This window comes from Trichophyton benhamiae (assembly GCF_000151125.1).
Source record: "Trichophyton benhamiae CBS 112371 chromosome Unknown Abenha-G-c-322p01.r1, whole genome shotgun sequence".
NCBI lineage: Eukaryota > Fungi > Ascomycota > Eurotiomycetes > Onygenales > Arthrodermataceae > Trichophyton > Trichophyton benhamiae.
This window is the reverse complement of record NW_003315110.1, coordinates 1,058,122-1,081,849: the sequence shown is the minus strand read 5'-3', so window position 1 is coordinate 1,081,849 and position 23,728 is coordinate 1,058,122. Positions and strand designations below refer to the sequence as shown.

Here is a 23,728-nt window from a genome sequence, read left to right as displayed (position 1 = left end):
GCGCGTCTGGAGTAGACATACCCTGCGCCGCGCAGTCGCATCTGCTTCCGCTCCTCGCGGCCTAATTAAGAGTCAGTAAAGCGCGAACTGGTGTCCCGCAGAAATGCATGACTTACTCGGTGCTGTCGCCATCTCTCCTACATCTCTAGCCGTCGAGGTTGCAGGTCTATCAAAAAAAGACCGACGCGGCTCTAGTGTTGAAGACGTAAATAGGATTGCGATCCTTGGCGTTTAGGCAAATTGAACGTCGATCAAAAGAAATAAAAAAAGTGCCATCCAAAGCATCCAAAGCCTACAATATTTGAACATCGAGAACAAAACAGACGAACACTACGGAGTACGAACTATTCATACCAGAAGCCGTGACTGCCAGCAGAATCAATGGGCTGGTTTTGGGGCAACTCTTCGTCTTCCGACGCCGACCCGACAAAGAAGCTGGATCCCAGCTTGCGAGAGTACCTCGAACAGGAGTCTCCGGCCAAATATACGCCCACAGCAGCTGGCATAGCACCGCAGCAGCAGCAGAAGCAATCTCCAGAGAAGGTGCCTACAGAGTCCTCTAGCTTGCAAGATCGAAAAGCCGAAGCTGCAAGTCCCGTTCCCTCTGCTTCGCTTTTCCCGGACGGACGATATGCACACATATGGAAAGACTACAAGACTCTCGAGGAGATCGAAGGGCCCAGCATCTCACCGGCGGAAAGGGTAGTCGAACAGTTTAAACAACGAAAGGATGTGCTGAATAGAGCTGCGTTGGAGAATTGCTCGGAAGAGCATGAGGATCTGTCGCTGTGTTTCAAGAGGGGGACGTTTGCAGACAAGATCAAGGCGCGGTTGACCATGTGTGGAGAGCAGAATGCGCGCTTCTCAAGGTGTTATACAATGCAGTCTGTGAGTATCGACACTCTTTGGTTCCTGAGAGGCTGTCTTGCAGGTGCTGATATGCCTTCATAGAAATTCCTTCAAGCTCTAGGGTACGGCTCCTCGTTTGTATGGGACATGGAAAAGGAAGAGCGGATCCAGATGCATGCGGACAAACTATACCATCGTATGTTGGACTACGAAAGAAGGGTGGCTGAGGCAAAAGAAGCAGGCCGTGAACCTCCACATCCAAAGTCTCTGTTCAAGTCAGAAGCAGAGATAGCGGCATCCGAACAGCCTGGCCGGCCAGATGACGAGTGTCTCATACCGGGTGGAGAGGGCCTGCCAGCCGGGGCGAAGCCATATAAGCCGTTGAAGGAGATGACACCACACGAGCGCGAGCTGGAGGTGCAGTCTTTGAAACAACAGATGGCTCAACGAGATGTTTACATGAAGGAGGTGGCACCGGTACTGAAGGCCGAAGAAGAGGCGAAGAACAAACGAAGAGAAAAGTTCTCCAGCTGGTTTGGAGAGACCATTGGGAGCTGGCTAGCATGATCTATCTACCTCCTGGTATACGAGTCTGCCTGCATTTAAAAAGCACAGTCCGCTGGCGTCCTGGCGTTGCAAGCTTTCTCTCTGTCCACCTTGATGTATCAAATCCTCAATGGCCTTCTGCTTATTGAGTAGGAGCACGCCGTTTACACTACCACTAGGCTAGCGAGGCCTTTGCAGCATCCAGATGAGGATCTACACGGCCTATATGCTCGCTGGTATGGCCTGCTATGCTAGCCATCCTTATAAACTGTGAGCGAGCAGACTTTGCAGGCCTCCGCTAGTACCCCTAGGCGTTATATCACAGGGAAGTACAATAGCTCTCCAGAGCTGTTAGGGGAGTGTACAAATGGCCAGAATAGGGATTGATGGATGTAATTAGTATTAATTGACATGAGATAACCCATGGTTTTGAAATAACAGAGACCCAGTATCAAAACAAACGACTCATCAGGATGAAGGTACATCTTTTGATACCCAGGAATTCTCGTCAAACTTACTCTGGCTATTCTCTTTACAAAAAGAAAGCCGAAGTTGTCGGAGGAAGCTTTCCATGTCAAGCACTCCGTCAGGAAAGAAATTCTCTCTTCTTTTTGAAGGGTTTGTTTCCTTTCGGCTGAGATCTGGGGTTGAGCTCGCAAGCAATATTGCTTTCATAAGGTTGATATATAGAATCAACAGGCCGACAAAGCCTGAAAATAGGAATTTAGAGCAGTCTCTACAGATGCCCAAGCCTTCTATCAGGGGTATCGATCTCGTTCCTGGGAGTCTGCAGGAAGGAGGCTTTGTTGCTGGAAGGAGATGATACTTGGTCTTCGCGGCGCCAGCTGGGCATCACCTATATAGTAGTAGCAGCAGACGGAGTGAAGGAAACCTTACCAAAGGGTGTCCTGGTGAACTACAGTCAAGTCAGCGATATACATTGACAGCCAGATGGTTCAGTAGTTAACTAGTTAGTTATATTGACTGGTGTAGTATGTGAACCTGCTTGCGGTAACTCCGCGGTCCTGTGTCTTTCGGCGGCATCGCAACAGGCTGGCCACGCCTCGTATCAGCAGAGAGGCAGAGATGGACATCGAGAGTCAGAGAGCCAGTCGAGATCCGTATGTGAGATCCAATCATGGCGGTTGCATAGCATGTTGTCGCCAGCTAGTCATGCAGGCCAGCCGTCGCTAGCTGGAGGAAACACGACTCCGCGTAACTCGCCCGGCCACTCAGCTCCTGGTCCTCCTGGCCCTCCTGGCTTCCTGGCTGGCTGGCGAGCATTCGAACAAACAAACAAACAGGCCGTGGCGAGGAGCTGTTTGCATGAAGAAATAGTCGATGCGCCCTCGAGGGTGGTGGGCTTGTTTGTTGCAGGGCGTCATCACATCCAGCCAGTTGATTAGTTGTTGGCGGAGCTGCGTCTCGACTTCTCGCTGACAACCGCCTGCGTTGCTCTCTGCGTTCCATCCTCTCACCACCACGACCACCATCGCTCCTCGCAGCCATCGCCCGCCGCTGCAAAGCCCCGATTGCTGAGCCAGCAGCCTCTTTGGCTTGGATACTCGCCCCGACGAGCCCACGACCTGCCTGTGTCGCCGTCGCTTCAATGGTGTTTTGACCTGCGAAGCTAAAACACAACACCCCTGGATATTCGACCAGAGCTCCCCGTCTCACGCAGCCCACGAGCTGGTTTTGGATAGCCCTCTCAGCTGGCATAGCAGGCGGATCCTGAAGCTGCGGCGCCAGTCGACAGACGCTCTACCACGCTCCTGGCGGCAGGGGAACTTCCGGCTCGTTTTGGTCGGCCCTCTGTTGGCTGTCCTTAAACCGCTACGATGAAGGCCACCCCTCTGCTCATTGCCTGGCACGACGACAATGCCCCTATCTACTCGGTGCACTTCGATCCTCATGGCAAGGGCCGACTGGCCACGGCTGGGAAGTACGTTTGCTCTCCGAATATGAACCACGATCTTTCTGTTGATAAAGCTGCGTGGTACTGGTAACTAACCGGCTGATGACCTTAGTGATAACAACGTTCGCGTACGGCTAAGCTCTTCCTCCTTATATCCCCCCCCCTTTTTTTTGCTTCGTCTTTTCTTCGGGAGCTCCAATTCCTCGTGATTCTGACATTTGGATAGCTGTGGAAGGTCGAGTCGACTGGAGAAGAGCGCAAGGTTACCTACCTTAGTACTCTGATCAAGCACACGCAGGCCGTCAATGTTGTCCGCTTCTGCCCCAAAGGTACTGCTTTTTTTTCTGTCTACTCCGTCCCTGACCCTTAGACATACATGTATATGAATCTCAATAAGAAAACTGACATAGGTATAGGAGAGATGCTGGCATCTGCCGGAGACGATGGCAACGTTCTTCTCTGGGTTCCCTCCGAGACACAAACACAGCCGGCGTTCGGACAGGAAGCATTGGACGATAAGGAAACCTGGCGAGTAAAGCATATGTGTAGATCGTCAGGAGCAGAGATATACGATCTAGCATGGTCTCCAGATGGTGTCTTTATCATCACCGGCAGCATGGACAACATTGCTCGGATCTACAATGCCCAAACAGGTACTGACTAACTACATATATCCATGAACTTATTGTAGCACAATTCTAACAGCTCCTTACAGGCCAGATGGTTCGACAGATTGCCGAGCACTCTCACTATGTACAAGGCGTTGCCTGGGACCCATTGAACGAGTACGTGGCCACACAGTCTTCGGATAGATCGGTGCATATCTACGCTCTCAAGACAAAGGACGGCCAATTCACTTTGACAACGCATGGAAAGTTTTTGAAGATGGACCTTCCAGCGAAACGGGTAGCTTCGAGCAGCCCGGTGCCCGACTTTGGTGGAAACAGGGTTCAATCGACCTCGGGAAACCCTATGACTGTGTCCTCCCCTGGTGCTTCAACGCCAGGCACTCCCTTGACGGCTCCTCTGCCCATGGATCCGCCACCCGTGTCTCTCAGCCGCCGTTCCTCATTTGGTTCTTCACCATCAATCCGCAGGTCAGCATCTCCGGCGCCTTCTATGCCGTTACCTGCTGTGAAACCTCTCGAGGCTGCATCTCCGGGCCTTTTTGGTGGAATAGGCGTGAAGAACGCTAGCATTTATGCCAACGAGACCTTCAACTCTTTCTTCAGACGCTTGACATTTGCTCCAGACGGCAGCTTGCTCTTTACGCCAGCCGGACAGTACAAGGTTTCCCTTGCCGGTCAGAACGATAAGGTCGTGGAAGATATAATTAACACAGTCTACGTCTACACCCGCGCTGGTTTCAACAAACCGCCGATAGCTCATCTCCCTGGCCATAAAAAGCCGTCTGTTGCTGTTAAATGTTCCCCAGTATACTATACGTTGAGGCAAGGCACCAAGCCCACTCGACAGATATTTTTGGATTCCTCGTCCGGTGAAGAGGCATTCCCATCCCTCCCGGACTCTGTTATTTCTCAGCCAGCTATGGAGCCTCCATCCAGTGCTCCACCTTCAGCCACTAGCGAGACGGCACGTTCTTTTCCTCAACTGGGGACAAACGAAAATGACACCGGCTCACAGAACGCCCCTATTCCCCCAGTATTTGCGTTGCCGTATCGCATGGTCTACGCTGTTGCTACCCAAGATGCAGTTCTGGTATACGATACGCAGCAGCAGACACCGCTTTGTGTAGTAAATAACCTGCACTTTGCTACCTTTACCGATCTTTCCTGGTAGGCCCTTTCTTATCTATACTTTCCTCAATACCTAGTTTGATACTAACTAAAATATCAGGTCGCACGACGGGCTTACCCTTATAATGAGTTCCTCTGATGGATTCTGCTCATCGCTCTCCTTTTCTCCCGGAGAACTAGGCCAGGTGTACACTATGGAGAAGCCACATCCGATCTCGTCCAACGTGGGAGTGTCCTCAAATGCCCCCACTGTACAATCACCAATTTTGACTTCTCCCCGCAAAAATTCCGCTGGCAAGGCTTCTTTAGCGGCAATTGGAACCCCGGCGCCAACCCCAACCGCAGTCCCTGCCCGTGCAGCTAGCTCTGGTCCAGCCACACCTTCTTCGGCCACTTCCAAGGCAGCTAATGTTGTGAACAACCCAACTCCTATTCTTGGCACTGTACCCTCAGTCACTGCCACGAACTCTAGCCAGCCCTTTAGCACGCCACCGGAAACCCCCATGTCGTCCCATAGCGCTACCAATTCCATTAGTGGAAGTGTCTTGGGGAAGCGAGATATAAGCACGGTTAGCGAATCAGAGAAAGAAGACTCTCACGACAAGGACGAAGACGACCAAACAGGAAACAACGCCGCCCAGCGAGAGCCAAAGAGAAAACGAATTGCACCAACGCTGGTTTCTTCTGCAAGCTCAGGGATGCCAAACTCAGAAGATTCCAATAAGCCATCCAGCTAAAAGTAATATGTGAACGGGAAACGCCATCAAAAGAGTTGTGCTTTCTACCCAAGACGGGGCAAAATTGACTAAAAAGAATTGAATTCACCTCACTTGGCCTCCAATACCCCAACCACCTCTTGGCTCCTTATATCGGCTTCTTCCCAGCCAACCCCATACATTAACGTTCTATTATTCTGTCTTATCTTTGATGCCCCTTTTCCCTGCTTCTTCTTCGCCTTGTACATATGAGGGGTGTTATCAGGTCGCTCCATCTCACCCCGGCCCGTTTTCCTTTTTCTCTTTGTTCCCTTTATCAACCTCTCCTATCTCTACGTTACGGCTCCCTTTTCTCATCACTATCCAGAGTGCTTGAAACTGGCATTCCAAGTCTCGTCTATCTTTTATATCATAATCCCTATTACCGATGATATATCTTGTTTGGAGAAAGCTTCTCTTATCCTTCCGCTTCCCTTTTTTTCATTACCATGTTTGACTACAGTGATCCTTTATCCTTTTCCACTTTTTTTCTTTTTTGATCATCCTTAGTTTCATCCTCATGCTTCATACTTCATCTGCTATTTTGAACCGGTCCGTCTTGTAGCAGAGGCAGATGGATGGCTACCCTCTTCTCCGGGGGTTGGAATTGTTACCATTGGATTATTTTATGTAGGAAAGCTGCAACCTTGGAGTTGTCACTACAGGTTACCTCTAGTTAATGCTATTGACGTATTATTTGACATGAATGTATGTCTTGAGACTCTTTATTTCCTGGACAGCGGACGGGGGCGATTGTTATTCAATCGAAGAACGGTAAAAAAAGTAACTATTCCTTCTCCCTCCTTCCACGTGGGATTATCAATACATCTGCATGTGCATCAAAAGAAGCTGTACCGGAAAGGGATAAGAGATAAGAAACGAGTCTTTTCTTTTTTTTTTTTTTATATGTAGGTATAATATATAAAACCGAACTGGGCAGAGTAGACAGTAAAGAGGTGGTATTAATTTGCTAGGTATAAACAGAAGAAAAATATGAAAAGCACGAAATGAACAACAAAAGCAGTCATGATAAAGTAGAACAGAGCAAAAGAAATCTCATTGAACACGTCAAAGAGCAAAAGAACAAGCCACGGGAGCCTTAATGGATGCAAATATTACAGTCCCTTCGCTCATGACACCGGCTATCATCACACCAATTAAACAGACGAAAGCCGAGCAAAGCGTCAAGAAGAAAAAAGAAGTGGTCATGTCGCTACAAAAAATACATCAAGTTCTCCCGGCCTTGTGCAAGTAGATACGTCCAATAATTACAGGGAAGAAGAGGCGAAAAGTAAGATCCTAGGAAGCGTGGAAAGCCGGAAATGGTGTGCTGATAAGGGCACCTGGACCTGGGAAAGCGAGGCTTGCGAGATCGTTAATGATTGGCTGGTCGGGCATTATTGTTCGGTTTCATGGGAGGCTGGCGAGTCATGCGGGTGTCTGTTGGTCTAAGACAGCATGGCATGGCATGGCATGGCATGGGTTCTTGTCCTTGCCATGGAGTATGGATTGGCTGAGTTGGGAAGAGAATGGCGGGTGGTATTGCTTCATATATCGCAGCGTCGGTATTAGTTATCCGTCCCGTTTGAGGCTGCATGTTGGTTAAAGTAGGCGTACGCAATAAATTCCCAACCCTTGGTAAATTGTTTGTAGCACGAGGAAGAAGAGTGTGCAAGGCTGAAAAGGCCAGCAATTAGTGGAAGGAAATAAGAAGCGTCTGGCTCTTGAATTTTCTCTCTCTTTCTCCTCTCGTACGACAGTTAAGAGTAGACCTCTAGCGGGTGTGAATAGTAGGTAGGGTATCTTAGATCACTATCAATAACTCTGCGCAGAAACCATAGCAGGCTGGAGGGAAGCGAGTTAGTATTTATATTGCAGATACGATTTGCCGTTGTGAGAAACAGATTAATAGTCGACGGCGATGGAGGTTGAGAACTTACTGGACTGTTGAGGACGTTGTTTCTTTTATTTCTGCCTTTCTTTATGTGGTTCTTCAGAGCACTTGAATCGAGAGGCTTGAGCAGCTCGAAACTGCAGAGGAGTTCATCAGATACGGACATAATGGCTCCCCAATTGTCGAATGCGCCGCAATACTATGAAAACAGTTAGATGATGTTAATGCAATGTTAATGGGGGAGAAAGAGCAGCTTACATTAGGAGCAGAAAAAACAGTGACAAGGATGCGATCGTTAAAGAACTCATAGCCATCCTCGACAACCATATGTGCGCGACAAACAAGGTCGAAGTCATGTCTCTGCAAGAATTCCATAATGACCTTTTTACCAAAGCAATAACTTACGCCTCGTTCGTTAGGTTCCCAGTCCTCTTCCATTTCTGCTGGATCGCTCCATAGTAGATCATTCAATAGTCCATAATCAGGAACGTCAGTTGGTCGAGCGATACCGCGAATATCGTCCATGTGAGAAAGGCTGGGAGAGAGACCACCGTGAACGCAGAATATCTTGCCGGCAACAATAGCAGCGATGGGAAGGCAGTTGAACGTATCGACGAATGTTTTCCAAATCTTAATGTTGCATCGACGTTTGCACTCATCGTAGAATCCGTAAACTCGTGTAACATTGGCGCACTCATGATTTCCGCGAAGTAGGAAGAAATTCTCGGGGTATTTAAGCTTGTAGCAGAGTAAGAGAAGGATAGTCTCTAGAGATTGTTTCCCTCTGTCGACGTAGTCACCAAGGAAAAGATAGTTAGAATTTGGAGGGAACCCGCACATTTCGAAAAGTCTGATCAGGTCAGTGTATTGGCCATGAACATCGCCGACGATCTTCACTGGTGCTGAGAGCTCGAGTAAAGCTGGTTGTGTCAAGAGAAGTTCGCGAGCAGCGGTGCAGACGGCAATAATTTCAGCGTTTTTGAGACACACTGCTTTCGTGACTTTGGTGGAATAGCCAGCGTCAAGGAGTCGCGTTATCATATCGTCAACATCGATGGACTTGAGCGCTCCAATAGTCATGCCGGGGGATCCGTTGGTCCCATTCTGGTCTATTACTGACCTAGCGCCAGACTCGTTCAAGACGGGGTTGAGAGAATTCTCTCTCTTGATCAGGATGGACTCGCCGGCCTTTTGAGCAACGGTCGTTGGAGCAACATGTTGCGGACCAGCATCAGACACGTGGTCAACTTCTCCAGATTTTTGTGCGGCCTTGACATCCTTGTGGCCACGACCGATTGATGATGAATGTGGAGGAGAAGGTGGTGGGTTTGGCGCTTCATCCTGCAAATCGTCCTGTGAGTTGATAGGTGGAATTGGCATAGAAGAGCCAGAGAGGTTGCGGGCATGTCGCGAAATGGAGGAGCGAGCAAACGCAGCGTCTAACCCTTCGGGAGGAGCACTGTCTGAGCGCGCAAGGGTTCCATTAGAGGCCCTCGGGCTGTCCGTCTTATCACTTCTGCCACTTCCTGGTATCTTGGAGCGAATCGAGCCACGGATGGAACGGCTGGAGTCCTTGGTGTCGGATTTTGAGATCGAGGGATACGCTTGTAAGCCTTCGACCTGCAATCCTCCCCCATTCGACCGGGACACATTCTTCGATTGCTGCTGTCCCATGCTGAAGAGGACTTGTATCTTGGTCTTGTTTGTATCCTGCCCTGGTTTTCCTTTCGTTTCTCTCTCTCCTCTACTTTACCTTTCTTTGCTGTTTCAGGTTGCTTGAAGGAATGACCGTTAAGGTGGCTCGAAGAGGGTGGAGATGAAGCAGAGGAAACTAGCCTCTACAAATGAGGTAGTGTGCGACAGTATCTTGCAAGACTTGATGGTGGACGTGAGACGGTCGTCCAGGTTATTGTGAGGAGGAGGAAGAGGAGCACGACGACGGTAAAATGGCTCCAGGTTCGTAGATTTAACCGCTCGTCTGAGCAAGGATGAAGACAGTGGGAACGCAAGAGAAAGTAACGCCTTTTGACGGGGGTGGCAGGGTCAGGATCTGGGCACTATAAGGATTTTCCAGCGGTATCTACGGGTAGTGGCGAGTTAGTTTCAGGTCCACAAAGAAGCAACCAGCGTCTCCGGCAGGCGATCCGCGGACGAGCGAGCGCTGGCAGACAGCAGGATGGCCGTGGACTGATTCCCGCCGGGCTGTGTATGTGTTACGCACCTATCTGGCGGCGAGAGAGCAGGGAGGAGGGGCGGTGGTGGAAGGCCCAGAGAGATAAAGGGACTCAAGTTGAGCAGGGGCAAAGCTGCAGACCAACTTGCGGGTACAGAAGGGTCCTAAGGAGTGTCGGCAGACATTAGACGTAGCAAAACACGGAGTCCGCGGCAGGTTTCGTCGTCGGCGTCGTCGTCGTCTTCTCCTTCTTGTGCGTAAGAAGCTGAACGGGTGGCTTGCTGGTGGGCGTTCTTGGTGACGGCTTGGACGGAGGTTGAGTTGAGGGCGAGAAGTTCGGCGATGGTTTTTCCCTTTCAAGATAAAGTCGAGATGCGGGAGCGAAAAAAGGCAAAAGAAAAAAAAAAAAAAATCCAAAAAGGGCGGACAGGCCGGCGCCGGAATTTCGTTTTGCCGAAGCGCGCGTGGCGACCGTCGACCTAGGTTATTTTGACCTTTGAAGATATCAAGATGGGACGAGACAGACAGAGATGGCGAGAGAGCGCGACGACGGGACGAGGGCGAGAACAGGAACGGTGACGGCGGTGGTGAAGACGAGGAGTCAGTGAGGACGGGCGTCAGCCTTATGGCGAGGTCTCACAGCGCCAGGGCTTGCAGGCAGCGGCAGGGAGTACAGAAGTGCACAGCAAAGACACGTATATAATAAGCCAGCTATCGACTCTACTGATGGAGCACGGAATACGGAGTACGGATGCTATCCTTCGGCCTGGAAGCTCGATAAGCAGATATATATACCTGCTCTGTCTATCAGTCGTCTCGTGTATCAGAAGCTGCTTGAGCTCCATGTTGTTGCTGATTCTGACGATCTAAAAGCAATATACGTGCCCCCAACCAGTTCGTCCAATGTGATGCTCGCTTATCGTCCCGAAGTGCGAATCACAGTGGACGCTAACTTTCAGTTTCATCAAATGGCCTGTTGCTGCTGAGGCCTGGCCAGGACTAGTCCAGCAACGGCTGCAGATCCATCGCGAGGGTCACTGTTCCTCCACGATAACTGGATATCTGGGACGTGTTCCCGCAAAGTTTATTGTTCCGACTGAAGAGACGAAAAAGGCGACAAAGACTCGAGATCATATTTTATGGAGTACTGTCTGCATTTCCCCAATACCTATTGTCGGTCTAGATATATTCGATTACTACACCCGTTCTGCGCAGTCCTTTGCAAGTAATACATTCGCCACATTTATGCGGGTCGATATCGTGGCAGCCTCCTTTGGTGTGACCTGAGCGTTCAAGGAGAAAAAAAAAAAAACACCTCTCCATGGACTCGGCGTGCAGAGAAGCTCACACACTCCAGGCTGCCGTTTTGGGCTGTGCGTAGCTATATCGGATGCACCCTATGTTCCAGCCAGCAGTCCTGCGGAACGTGGTTCCTGCTGATCGGTTCCTCCATGTTATTTCATTCCTTTTTTCGCCCTTGGGTCTCTGTGACAATAATTTTCCCTACTCTTCCCGTCCTTGTTTCTCCCCCGCCGCACGTCAAGGCGCACAAAACACCCCAGTCCGGCTTTCTTGGCTTTTTATGCACCCGTGTGATTCAACCCACTTCGCCGCTGTCGGAGCGTGATAAAAAAAGGGAGGTGTCTCTCGAGTTGCCTTATTTGTTTTATGGTCAATGTTGAGACACTGACCATCGCTCTCAGCCACCGTGTGCACCTGTTGTAGGTTTATCAAGCTCAATCTTTGTGATGTGCTGGCCCGGAATCACAACCAGCCCAATGAACCGCCGGGACATGTCAGTATTAAGATCGAGTGGTTCGTTGCAGGCCGCCTTCGGGCCTTCCATCTCATCCGAAGAGGCTTGTTCAGCAGGAGCTGGCTCTGTTGGGCAGCGATACTCATGCGTGGTGCTCAGTATCATATTTCGGTCCTATATATAACACAATATCCAGAGTTTAATCATCCGCAAGTCCCAATGTCGAACCTGAGGAATGTCACAGGTTTACCCACGTTATCTGTGCATTTGAACAAACCTACGAACACTCGCGAGTCCGAGGTGTGTACACGGAGGACCTTGTCCACCAGGCTCTCAAGGTACTCCCGCGCTTCGTCTCTCTCCATTGCAACCTGCTGTCTCGTATGCCCCTTGTCTAATTATTCCTCGTCGTCGTTGTCACCGGTTATGTCGAATTTGGCATTTGTCTCCAGTGTCGTGTTTCTCTCCTATCGAGAATCTTGGCGCCTGTCCGCTCAAAAGGTGAGTCACGTGAAACATTATTTAGTGCAAAGCTTGGCTTCTTTGTGCATAAAATTATGCGCATTGAGATAACTAACTCGTACTGAGCAACGGTGAGCCGAGTCGAAGGACGAGGAGACAGGGACAGGAGCGAAGAAGCGGAGAAGAAAGTTGATAGGCAGGTAATCTGGGGCACCCTGGGGTAGACCCAATATATTGACACCTGCGTCCCTTTTTAAGATTGATGGGTTTGACCGGGGAGAGATGCTTAATCACTGCATGCATCATCATGGTCACTACGGAGTACTATGTACAAACTTCCCACATTTCCATACCAACACCACAGAGAACAAGGTGCTCCCTGTCTTGTCCGCTGGCTGTCACTGTGAATTGATCTATTGCGGACAGATCGGCCACGGCGGTGTACACATCACCCTGCAGAGATACCTGAACATCCCCGTCTACACTATCAACCAATGCAGACCATAGTTTGATCCTTTGGTCATTCCCGCTTGATGCGACAAGGAATTCAACCATCCTTTTATCCGCTCCATGTTCAATCCGCCGCACCTGGCTGATGGCATTGATTGCCGAAGCATGCGCATCTGGATACGAAGCCGTTGAGAAGCGGCTGATAAGGCTCGGACGGGGCCCGGAGGTTGAAGACTCCGAGAATCTGAGGGTCGAAAAAGCGAGGCAATTATCATCTCCACCAGTGATGAGCAGGACTTGTGCCCCTGATAGCGGGAGCAGCTCCATTGCCTTTATGCTGCTCTGGTGTGCGGGTCTACGATCCCCCCATTTGATCGGCACCGGCTCGGCAGGGAACGGTACGGCATCCCTGCGCCTGATAGATCTGCCGCCTAAATCAAAATATGGCTTGATCGATGGTGTTAAATCCCAAACTGCTATGTGTCCATCTGTCGACCCTGTGATAAGTTGCAGCTCAGAACCCGACATCACTAGCCGGATTTGTGTAAGGCAGTTGCTTGTGTATACCCCCTGCGCTAGGAGTGTAAACTCTCCACCTTCTGCAGACGACAAATAGTGAAATACCTGTGGGGTCCTTCCCGTTAACGTCATGTTACATAGGCGTTCAGAAGTAAATTGGGGGTTTCATTTACCTTTGCAGTCGAATTAGAGTAGGCCATGGCGATCAGGAATGATTCATGCCCGCTATCATCTGCTGTGACGTTGATAACTTCGAAATGCGTTGTCCGTAGATCAGAATTCGCTCGAGACTTAGGAGCTTCACTTTCGTTCAAAACACCGATCCCAAATCCAGGTATCCATCTAATCCTCCAGACATAGAACTCCTCCCTTCCGGCACTACTGAACAAAAATCTGCCGCTCGTTGACCATTGGAGGTGCTGCAAGCCTGCGCTATGTTTCTTGATGGCTCGTATGGAACGAAAGCCACCATTCCCTTCTGCCCCTTCTTTAAGCGTGAAGAAACGTATTTCGGTATCTTCAGCGCCGGTTGCAAGTACCGTCCATGGGGCTTTAGCGCTGTCAACCTGCATTTTGGATATTGACATGGCTTTTATTTCCCTGCCATGTCCCCCTTGTCTTACGCGGCGATGACACTGGAATTGCTCTGACATAATATTAAAAGTCGATGCCTTAATCCACAAGAGCACATGGCCCATATTCCCGAAATGGTATGTCCATCTTCTATGAGCACCTCCACATTCAACTGACAAGATTTCTGTCTGAGTTGTCTCATCCCACAAAATGAAATATGTGCTTCGGAAACCCCATAGTATCAGGTGTCCTGTCTTAGGATCTAGTCTTGAACCCTCAATATACGGACCGAATGGGGCACTTATCCGGTGAAGTGTTTCCATCTTGAACTGAATACCCGACCTATCAAGTCGATGGATGCAATAGATTCCATCCCTTCCCGTTGTAATAAGATCCACAAAACCTAAGTTTTGGTCTTCCCGCAGGTAAGTGATGGACGTGACTGCATCCTTTTTGTGCGTTGGGAAGACACATAACGGATCTTCTGGCATTTCTCTCTGTAATTCAGAGCTAAAACGAAACACGACAATGTCTCCCCATCTAGCACCAAGGATCAGCAATGACATCGAGGGAATTGAAAGAGCACTTGAGACCACAAATTCTGCTGGCAATGCAAGTTTTTGATTTGCAAGGACTTTAGGGGATGGCGAAGTCTCAATAATAAAAAGGTTGGCGTGTGAAAATGCCCTAGAGCTGCTGATAAATGTAACGGGGCAGGTATCATTGCCATCATAGCCCTTGGGGGGTTGGATGACGAAGATATCGGATATCCCTTGGCCTATATCTGCGAGCTCCTCCACACGTCTTTCTTTGTGACTGTACCATAATAGTCGCCCAGTACTCGTGCCGATTAGACCAATCTCCCTCTCTGGAATGCCAGTTATTGCGCTGTAGGAACCTACTCCCCCAATCGTAGGAATGGTGCTCCACTGTAGCACGCTTCCGTCCTGTGATCGTATATCCTGCGGCTCAGCTGTGGAAACCTGACCAAGGAGAGCAACTCCTTCAGTAAATGGCGCGATAAAAGAATCTTCTGAAACAAATCCAAAGGAGTTTATTTTGCCATCATTTCTAGGATTCTTTGTGTGCCCATCGCTCACAACAGGGTGGTTGTTAATGCGAAGGAATTCATCATAAACTCTGCCATAGGTATAAGTCTCTGCCCTTCTTCCGGGAATATACGCTCCAGTTAGCTGTGGAACGATAAGGGATGATATATTGCTATCAGCCCCTCCAGTGAGCACAACAAATGAACCCATATTTTCCATAACATCCATGGACCATATATTTTTACCCACATGGTAGGAATGAGATGATATTGGCTTCAAGGTAGTCTGGCTTTTCCGTAGTATATATTTATCATTGACGAGTTCATATTTCGTTGTGAGGTTCCAAACGACCGAGGTGCAATCCTCGGACCTAGATATCAAGTTGAAGGTGATGTAGTCATCAGAGACCTCGAAGTCAAGAAATCGAATCCCCCATATACGTGCTTCATGGCCATATTCTTTCGCAAGACAGAATTCTTGCGCCACAGATGTTTCATCGGCCGGAGTTATATAGAATCCAGTTCCACGGCTATTTGTGTTGGTTTCGCAGGCTGATAATTCATCGTTGCTGGAGAACCCTTGGTCGTACGAAGATATATCCCAGATACGGACAGTTCTATCGTCACTGCAGCTGGCAACAAATTTTTTCGTTGTCTGTCCACCGTTTATCGGTATGTCTGGGGAAATATCCACCCCGAATATTGAGCCTTCATGGCCAGTGAAAAAGTGGTTGATGGTTATAGAATCATCGGCTTGCTGGCATGGATCTGAATCCAGCGCTAATTGACAGGACCATATTATTATCTCGCCGAATACTGTTCCAGCAGCAACAAGGACGCGGTTGGAGCTCCAGGTGATATCAGCAGAGTATAGAATAGGTCTCAGATTCGATCCTAGTTCATGTAATTGGATAATGTTTTCATCACCCTGTTCAGTTTTGTGGAGGAGGAATGTAAGGGTAAAAACTACGTTATGTGCAGTAATTAATAATCCCTTGATAGCCCCTTTATTTTCGGCGCTGGTACTAGGAACGGTTGTATCCAAAATCCAATCTGGCGCACGACATTCACCGCTTCCTGCCAATAGAGATGCATTTTCTGTTTCCTCTGATCCTTGCAAATGTAACTTAACGATTCGAAGAGAATATCCTCCCCACACTAGGAAACTGGAGGTATAATCGTTGCCATCCCTCCAGCACTCTTCAATCGCCTGGATTCCATGAACAGTATTCCGTTCAAACACTCGGAATCGATCGAGCAAGATGCCATTGGATTCATCAAGTAGTTGAACAAATGGTCCACTACCATTAAGTAGCAATCTTCTGCCGGGTATATTAACATGTTTAAGGGCCGTTATGGGAAGGCATGTGTCATGGTTCTGTGATACTTTTAGTACAAAAAGCACAAAATTAAAGCGAGGAGGGATAGCTTGGAGATTCACCTTGATTGAGCATGACATTGATGCTAATTATGTATACAACAAAAATTCCTATGAAATGGTACCTTATTCATATCAATAATTTATCCTATAACCAACCCTCTGCCCCTCCAGGAAATTATCAATTTTCATGTTCAATTTTGGAGGGGAACAAGGTTTGAGTGCAAAACAAGGTTTAGAGCCTCATATAAACATGTGATCACGCGTCTCCATGATGACTAAGCTGGTGCCTTGAACTAACAGGCTGAAGTGGCTGAAGCTTCGGTCTTCTCGACTCATGTTCACTTCATCCACGAAGACTCTATCTATCTAGAGACAGGCACGGGAGTACAAGCTGTGATGTTGGCAAGCATTGTGCTGTACGTGTCAATACTGCCGCTGGCTATACGTCATGGGTGTGACCGGTCTTTGGACGGTCGTAAAGCCTTGCGCGCGGCTTATCAAACTTGAAACCCTTAACAAGAGGAGGCTCGCCATCGATGCATCTATATGGATATACCAATTTCTCAAAGCCGTACGTGATAAAGAGGGCAATGCTCTACGAAATGCACATATCGTTGGGTTTTTCAGGCGAATATGCAAACTACTCTATTTTGGCATTAAGCCGGTCTTCGTTTTTGACGGTGGTGCACCGATACTTAAGCGGCAGACGATTGCAAACCGAAAGAGACGCAGAGAAGGAAGAAGAGAAGATGCTGCAAGAACTGCTAGCAAATTGTTGGCCATTCAAATCCAAAGGCAGGCTGAGGAGGAAGCAGCAAGAAGAAAAACAAAGTCTCAACATGAACCGCAAGAGGAGGAACAGCTGCCAGACGAATTAGTCTATGCTGAAGAAATCCTAATGACCAAGGCAGAGAGGCAAAGAAATAGACCGTTTAGGAAAACTGATGCGTATCATCTTCCAGAGCTGGAGATGTCTCTAGCAGAGATGGGCGCACCGAATGACCCTAGGATCATGTCACACGAAGAACTGGAAGCTTACGCACAGCAGTTTAAGTCTGGTGAAAATATCAATCTCTATGATTTTTCAAAAATTGACTTTGATGGGCCATTTTTCCTTAGCCTACCCGCTAGCGATCGGTATAATATACTGAACGCTGCCAGGCTTCGAAGCAGGCTACGAATGGGGTATTCTAAAGACCAGCTAGACACCATGTTTCCGGATCGCATGGCCTTTTCCAGATTCCAAATAGAGCGAGTGGCTGAGCGTAATAGCCTTACTCAACGCCTCATGAATCTCAATGGGATGAATGGTGATAATCTTGCTTATGGAAGCGGGTCTTCCCGAGTTGCTGGAGAGAGAGACAGGGAGTACATACTAGTGAAAGACAGTGGAGTCGAAGGTGGATGGGCTCTAGGTGTTTTGGGTAATAAAGAAGGCTCTTCTATAAACAAGCCCATTGAAGTAGATAAACAGGAGGAAAGCCATTTGCTGGACGACGATGATGAGGGCGAAGAGTTCGAGGACGTACCAATTGAAGGCCTCAATCGCCTTCCAAAGCTGCCGATATTTGAACCAGGTGTATTCGACGAGTCTATCGCACAACAGCGCCGCACACAGTTGGCGACGGACGCGATGGAAGCCACTGAAGGTGGTGTGGACGATGCCTTGTTTGTTGATGATGGGGCAGAAGCAGAGGCTGCTGGGGTTGATGAACTTTTCGAGCATTTAGAAGCCGAAGAAGCTAAAGATCTTTCCAGAGCAATTGACTTATCCCTGGAAGATATACCTGAAGCCGATCATCCTGTACTTGAAGAGTGGGTAGGAAGAGCTACCACCAGTGACCCAACCAATGTGAAAGATATCCCAAGCCAGTCAGATAGTGATGATGATATGGAGTTCTTCTCTGCCTTGGCCAAATCTAAGGTTACAAAACAACCAGCGAGTAACACCCAGCCTTCGCACCCATTCTCTGGCCCGCTACCATTTGAACCGCTGAGGGTAATCAGGGGTCCGCAGGAACCTCTTAGCGCGAATAAAGTCCCAGAAGATACAGATGCTGGAGATTTTGAGATTTCTGAACCCAAAGGAAAAGAAGCCCAACCGCTTCCTCCTTGGTTTACGGGTCCATCTGAACAAAAGGAGTTCATATCAAAAGAGGAGTCTCAAGTTAAGAACTACCACCAGTCATTACAAACTAGCAATATTCTCTCTCGCTCAAATGCGATAGATATAACAGATAGCGACGACGATAAGGGCGCCGAGAACGAAGTCATTGACCTGGCATCTCCCACGCCGAGTGGCAGTGCCCAGCTACCGACCTCCCCGGTGAAATTGCAGGATGAAAAAACCATGACCACTGACCACTCACTAAGCACTGCCAGTCACATTTCTCCTGATGTACCAGAAGATACCACATTGAAGTCAATATCTGAGGAAGTTGAAGGGATTCGCCAACCTCAAAAGTTGTCTAAATCCAGCGAAGATGTACCCAGCACCATGCCTATGCCACTAAGCCTTGGGGCTAGAGATGAAGTTACACAGACTCTGCCTTCTGGCCCTTCGACTTTCAATGTGGAAGCTGAAGGCTCGGAGAACCAATTGGGAGGGTATCCTGACGCGGATGACGAGTATTCCGATCCAGAAGATGACGAACTGATGTATCAGCTGGCTATGGAAGCTGAGGAGCATGCCCGCTTTGCTTCAACTTTGAATTCTAAGAGTCAAGCTGAAAATGCTTTTGACTATGAGCAGGAACTGAAGCAACTTCGTTCCCAACAGAAGAAGGATAGACGGGATGCTGATGAAGTATCTCAAATCATGGTTACAGAATGTCAGCAATTACTACGATTATTTGGGCTTCCGTACATTACGGCTCCAATGGAAGCTGAGGCACAATGTGCGGAACTCGTGGCTTTAGGGCTAGTTGACGGTATCGTCACAGACGATAGCGATACATTTTTATTTGGAGGCACCCGGATCTACAAAAACATGTTCAACCAATCGAAATATGTGGAGTGCTATCTTTCAAGCGACCTAGAGAAGGAATACACATTGGATAGGAAAAAGCTCGTCAGCTTTTCCCACTTGCTAGGGAGTGACTATACGGAGGGGATTCCAGGCATAGGTCCTGTGACGGCGCTTGAGATACTCACGGAATTTTCGGACTTGGAAGAGTTCAAGGACTGGTGGTCACAAGTCCAGTTAGGAAATAAAATCCCCGATGATCCCCATGCAGGGTTCCGCAAGAAGTTTAAAAAGAATATCACGAAGCTATTTTTACCTCCAGGTTTCCCAGACAAAGCGGTTGAGAAGGCTTATCTGGAGCCCGAGGTAGATTCCGATCCCTCTGAGTTTAAATGGGGAGTTCCTGATTTGGATGCTGTGAGACAATTCCTAATGGCAACAGTCGGATGGTCACCAGAACGGACCGATGAAGTCCTCGTCCCCGTAATACGGGATGCAAACCGAAGAGAGCAGGAGGGTACCCAATCAAATATAACTGGGTTCTTCCAAGGCCCTCAGGGCGCAGGAGCCTTTGCCCCTCGACAGCGGACTGCAGGCAAAAGTCGTATTGAAAAAGCTTTTGGAAGGTTGAGGAACCAAGCAGAAGCAAAACAAACAACTTTGGGCTCGTCCATCGACGAGGACACCAATTCAGCTGAAAGAGTTGTTGGAAGTGATGATAATGCCTCTGCAGCATCGAGACGACGGACCAGAGCCACCGACACATCCATCGATGTAGACGATGAAACTGCCAGCAAGCAGCCCCCACGCAAGGCCAGGAAAAAAGCAAAAGACACGAGGATATAATTGTACTTGGATATGAATAAGAGCTTCAGCGGCAATTTGTACAGCCACCCTCACTTATCAATTGACTTTTTGAGCAGCTCACGGATAATTCTCCGATGATCTGCACGAATGAGAAGCCAGCACAGCTGTTCTAGATTGAACTACCAAATGTAAATCCCCGTCTCCGTTTCAGATTCATTCACAATGTTGGCAGTCCCGGTGGAGACATGACGTAGAAAAGCGATGTGACGTTTGATGGGCTGCAACTTGAGTCTGGCGGAGGGACGGTGGGCGAAAGTAGAGACAAGCCACTCTCCTGCAAGGGGCCCCCCTAATAGTAACTTCGCTCCTTTGTATCCCTACAGATACCAAACTGTCAAATCGAACAAAGCCGCTTGTGTGACAGACCGTGGAAGCGGCTGAAAGGAGGGATATGCTGAGTCATCAACGACGTCATCATCCTTCCGAATATTTAATAACAAAACAAACGCCCAACTCTTCCCACCCAAGCTCAAACACCCAACATCGCCTCCAGACGTCCGCCGGTCCCTTGCAACGATACCGCACCCTGATTAACCGATTATACCGCCAATTGCTACCGCTGGAATACTGCTGCTGAGGCTGCAAAGTCACTCTCTATCACTCTCTGCGCCGCTGACAGCAGAAGGCCGTTGATTTCGTCGATTTCCTTCCGTTCCTTCCTATAGCACAGGCAAGAAGAAGGAGGATTGGAGGAATTTACGGCGCTATACAGTCGTCTGCTTTCCGTTGACTGATTGGCATTTTTGATTCCTATTTCTTTCGTTACTGTTTGGATTCTTCATACGTGCTGCCGTTCAATATGCACCGAACCTATTCTTTGCGCCAGACTCGTGCGCCCACTGCTTCCCAAATTGAGAGCCCCCCGCCACCCATCTCGTCGACCAAGACCAACAGACTTTTTGGGAACACAAGCCTTGGTATGTTTTGCTTGTTCTCTGGCGAAAGGATTCGCTTTGCTGCATCTCCAGACTTGCCTGGGACATACCAAGGAGCCCTCGATTGGTAGAGGGAAAATATACCAATAATGACATAGCTTATATCCCTGGTATATCCCCCGGCTAACGATATACTCTTCTTTAGGCCATGCTTTCCGCAAAACAGCCGCCGGCAGTTTTGGCCCTGATCTCGCCAAGAAGCTTTCACAACTTGTGAAGATGGAGAAAAATGTCATGCGCAGTATGGAATTGGTCGGCAGAGAGCGAATGGATGTTGCAGTACGTCTCCCACTGGCGAATACCCAAATGCATGGCATAGATTCTAACCTAGCTGGTAGCAACAACTATCTCTGTGGGGGGAAGGCTGTGATGACGATGTTTCTGATATCACTGACAAACTTGGGGTCCTAATATATGAAATTGGCGAGCTGGAAGACCAATTCATCGATCGGTACGACCAATATCGGGTAACAATCAAGAGTATCCGTAACATTGAAGCTTCCGTTCAACCCAGCAGAGACCGTGAGTCTATTCTTATTCTGCTTTCCGTCACACGCCATCTTACTAACTCCACGCTAGGCAAACAAAAGATCACTGATCAGATTGCGCAGCTTAAATACAAGGATCCTAACTCACCCCGCCTGGTCGTATTAGAGCAAGAGCTTGTCCGAGCTGAAGCAGAATCTCTTGTTGCTGAAGCGCAACTTTCAAATATTACCCGCGAGAAAGTCAAGGCTGCCTTCAACTACCAGTTTGACGCCTTGAGGGAGCACTGTGAGAAATTAGCAATTATTGCAGGCTACGGAAAGCACCTTGTTGAACTGATTGATGACACGCCCGTTACCCCTGGCGAAACACGAGCAGCTTATGACGGATATGATGCCAGCAAAGCTATAATCCAAGACTGTGAGGACGCATTGACAAATTGGGTCTCGTCCGGCGCGGCAGTTCACTCAAAGCTTTCCACACGGTCTCGAACTTTATCCCAACGAAGGCGGAACAACATCTCAAAAGCTCGTGCTGATGGAGGAGGCATGGGCAGCCATGAACAGTCAATGCGTGGAGATCGTGACTCTTGGGTGCCAGCGGAGCAACACCCCAATTATACCCCGTCACAAGCAGAGGACGATGATATCTATGAAGATGATGAGGTTGTCCAGAATGGTGATGCAGTGAGAGAGGAGGAGAGAGCACAAGTTGCTGCGTAAAGCAGCTTGTGTGATCTTACCTTGCCCCACCTAACCTCCTCTTGCTTATACCCTAAAGATTTCTGTAAAGCCTTGCTTCGAATCACCCGCCCATTAGGAACCAACTCAGTGACATGATCCCACACGAACTTAATACCCATTGTTGTCCCTGATGTGTAAAGAACACGTTGCTCACCTGTGTATCATTGTCTTTCGTCTTATGTCTTTGAGCTACTGCTTTTGGAGCTGGTCATAGGTAAAGTGAGTACCGAGTGGCTACATGAGTGGTGTAATTCCAGTGGGGATATACTACTTTCCTCCGCAGTTGCCAACTAGCCCAAGTACTCGAATCCTTAAAAGATGTGTCATTGTTGGCTGTTTTTTATGTATGGGTTTGCACCATTAGTGCCCTTTTAATGTTAATGTTGTAATGTCATATCTAAAGTAGCTGCAAATGAGCCAGCGGTTTGAAAATTAAAAGTATTGTTAAATGGAATATCCAGCCTCTTTGCTGCCAATTTGTGTGCACGCCTTTTAGGTTGACCTGATTCCCTCGTATCTAATATCATTGAATCACAGCAACTGGCACCTAGTGTACTGGTTATGGATGTATCTTAGGTAAATAGCTGATGTGAAGGGGTCCATATTCTACTTTTTTTGATATCCCCCGTTAAATTTTTGGTAACATGTTGCTACAAGCTAGCAGACAATTACCCTACATATATATCCTCCATGGAAGCCTACTAAGGGAGAGTTATAGGGGGTATAAAGGAATAACTCCTGAAATTATACCTGTCTGGCTTTCCCAATATAATCTATGAAGTGTTTTTCTCATGGAACAGTAACACAATAACAAGAATCTGCCAACGAGGCATTGTTTGTATATAATTAATATACTATCTGCATGGACTACAGCTATGTATAGAGAAGTTGACTGACGTGAGAGAAAGATATCCAGACAAAATAACTGGTAGCTGGCGGATGTTATTTGGCTGGCCTTGACTGAATACGTACACAGCGGGATTCTCGTTCTAACAGGCAGTTAGTTGTGGCTGTATATTAGGATTATTCTACAGCTATGGCTCCTCATCTAGTTACACACTCCATATCCGAACCTTGATTTCTTCCCAGACTCCTACGTACGTTAACGCTGCTACCGCTCCCGGTCCCTTCTTCGTGCGCTATACTTGTTCTCATGGCGAACACAGCATCCGCACCCAAGAGAACAATGGCCATAGTACAAGCTTTTATCAGGATAAAGGCCGCGCGGTTTTAAACAACACTGGCAGGACCTTGCGCAGCACCCACCCCGTGTCTTGCAAAGCTGCACCAGACGTCTCTGTGACAGATATTTGGCTGGATTGTTGGCTAAAATTTGGTCCTTTCTAGACAGAGAGATACCATATTGCCGGGAGATTGGGCCGTCAGGTTGGTTTAGGTATCTTTCGTGCATTTCCTTCTGGATTGTCCAAGTTTTATAGCCCGCATCTCGTAGCTTCTCTTTCCAGTGCCTAGGACCGGAGTAAAGCGGCTTTATAGTCTGCCCAAGCTTCCCTTCAATTGCACGCTAGATAAAGAGCTCCCTGAGGAAGATGTTTCTTGTAGCAAGAAGTCGTGATTATTGAACGTTTCATCCATTTCCTCAATCCACTTTACCTGTTTGTCATAGTTCTCCGGGATTTGGAACCATCCTTTG

General features: G+C 48.4%; 7 protein-coding genes across 7 annotated transcripts; 5 read left to right on the top strand and 2 right to left on the bottom strand.

Annotated features, from left to right (window-relative positions):
* Nucleotides 1-381: 381 nt before the first annotated feature.
* ARB_06207 (uncharacterized protein) lies at nucleotides 382-1,416 on the top strand (the record flags this gene model as incomplete). The annotated part of the gene is made up of 2 exons (XM_003015849.1): nucleotides 382-888; nucleotides 952-1,416. The coding sequence occupies 2 exons, from the start codon at nucleotides 382-384 to the stop codon at nucleotides 1,414-1,416; spliced, it is 972 nt and encodes a 323-aa protein (XP_003015895.1).
* Nucleotides 1,417-3,686: 2,270 nt separating this feature from the next.
* Nucleotides 3,687-5,110, top strand: ARB_06206 (uncharacterized protein; the record flags this gene model as incomplete). The annotated part of the gene is made up of 2 exons (XM_003015848.1): nucleotides 3,687-3,963; nucleotides 4,026-5,110. The coding sequence occupies 2 exons, from the start codon at nucleotides 3,687-3,689 to the stop codon at nucleotides 5,108-5,110; spliced, it is 1,362 nt and encodes a 453-aa protein (XP_003015894.1).
* Nucleotides 5,111-5,192: 82 nt separating this feature from the next.
* On the top strand, nucleotides 5,193-5,804 carry ARB_06205 (uncharacterized protein; the record flags this gene model as incomplete). The annotated part of the gene is made up of 1 exon (XM_003015847.1): nucleotides 5,193-5,804. One exon carries the CDS (start codon nucleotides 5,193-5,195, stop codon nucleotides 5,802-5,804), a length of 612 nt encoding a protein of 203 aa, XP_003015893.1.
* A 1,778-nt stretch (nucleotides 5,805-7,582) lies between these two features.
* Nucleotides 7,583-9,390, bottom strand: ARB_06204 (uncharacterized protein; the record flags this gene model as incomplete). The annotated part of the gene is made up of 2 exons (XM_003015846.1): nucleotides 7,583-7,915; nucleotides 7,975-9,390. The coding sequence occupies 2 exons, from the start codon at nucleotides 9,388-9,390 to the stop codon at nucleotides 7,583-7,585; spliced, it is 1,749 nt and encodes a 582-aa protein (XP_003015892.1).
* Nucleotides 9,391-13,204: 3,814 nt separating this feature from the next.
* Nucleotides 13,205-16,156, bottom strand: ARB_06203 (WD repeat protein; the record flags this gene model as incomplete). Its single annotated transcript, XM_003015845.1, has 1 exon — nucleotides 13,205-16,156. The coding sequence occupies one exon, from the start codon at nucleotides 16,154-16,156 to the stop codon at nucleotides 13,205-13,207; it is 2,952 nt and encodes a 983-aa protein (XP_003015891.1).
* Nucleotides 16,157-16,526: 370 nt separating this feature from the next.
* ARB_06202 (uncharacterized protein) lies at nucleotides 16,527-19,889 on the top strand (the record flags this gene model as incomplete). Its single annotated transcript, XM_003015844.1, has 1 exon — nucleotides 16,527-19,889. The coding sequence occupies one exon, from the start codon at nucleotides 16,527-16,529 to the stop codon at nucleotides 19,887-19,889; it is 3,363 nt and encodes a 1,120-aa protein (XP_003015890.1).
* Nucleotides 19,890-20,709: 820 nt separating this feature from the next.
* ARB_06201 (uncharacterized protein) lies at nucleotides 20,710-22,053 on the top strand (the record flags this gene model as incomplete). The annotated part of the gene is made up of 3 exons (XM_003015843.1): nucleotides 20,710-20,827; nucleotides 20,991-21,124; nucleotides 21,184-22,053. The coding sequence occupies 3 exons, from the start codon at nucleotides 20,710-20,712 to the stop codon at nucleotides 22,051-22,053; spliced, it is 1,122 nt and encodes a 373-aa protein (XP_003015889.1).
* Between the last annotated feature and the right edge of the window lie 1,675 nt (nucleotides 22,054-23,728).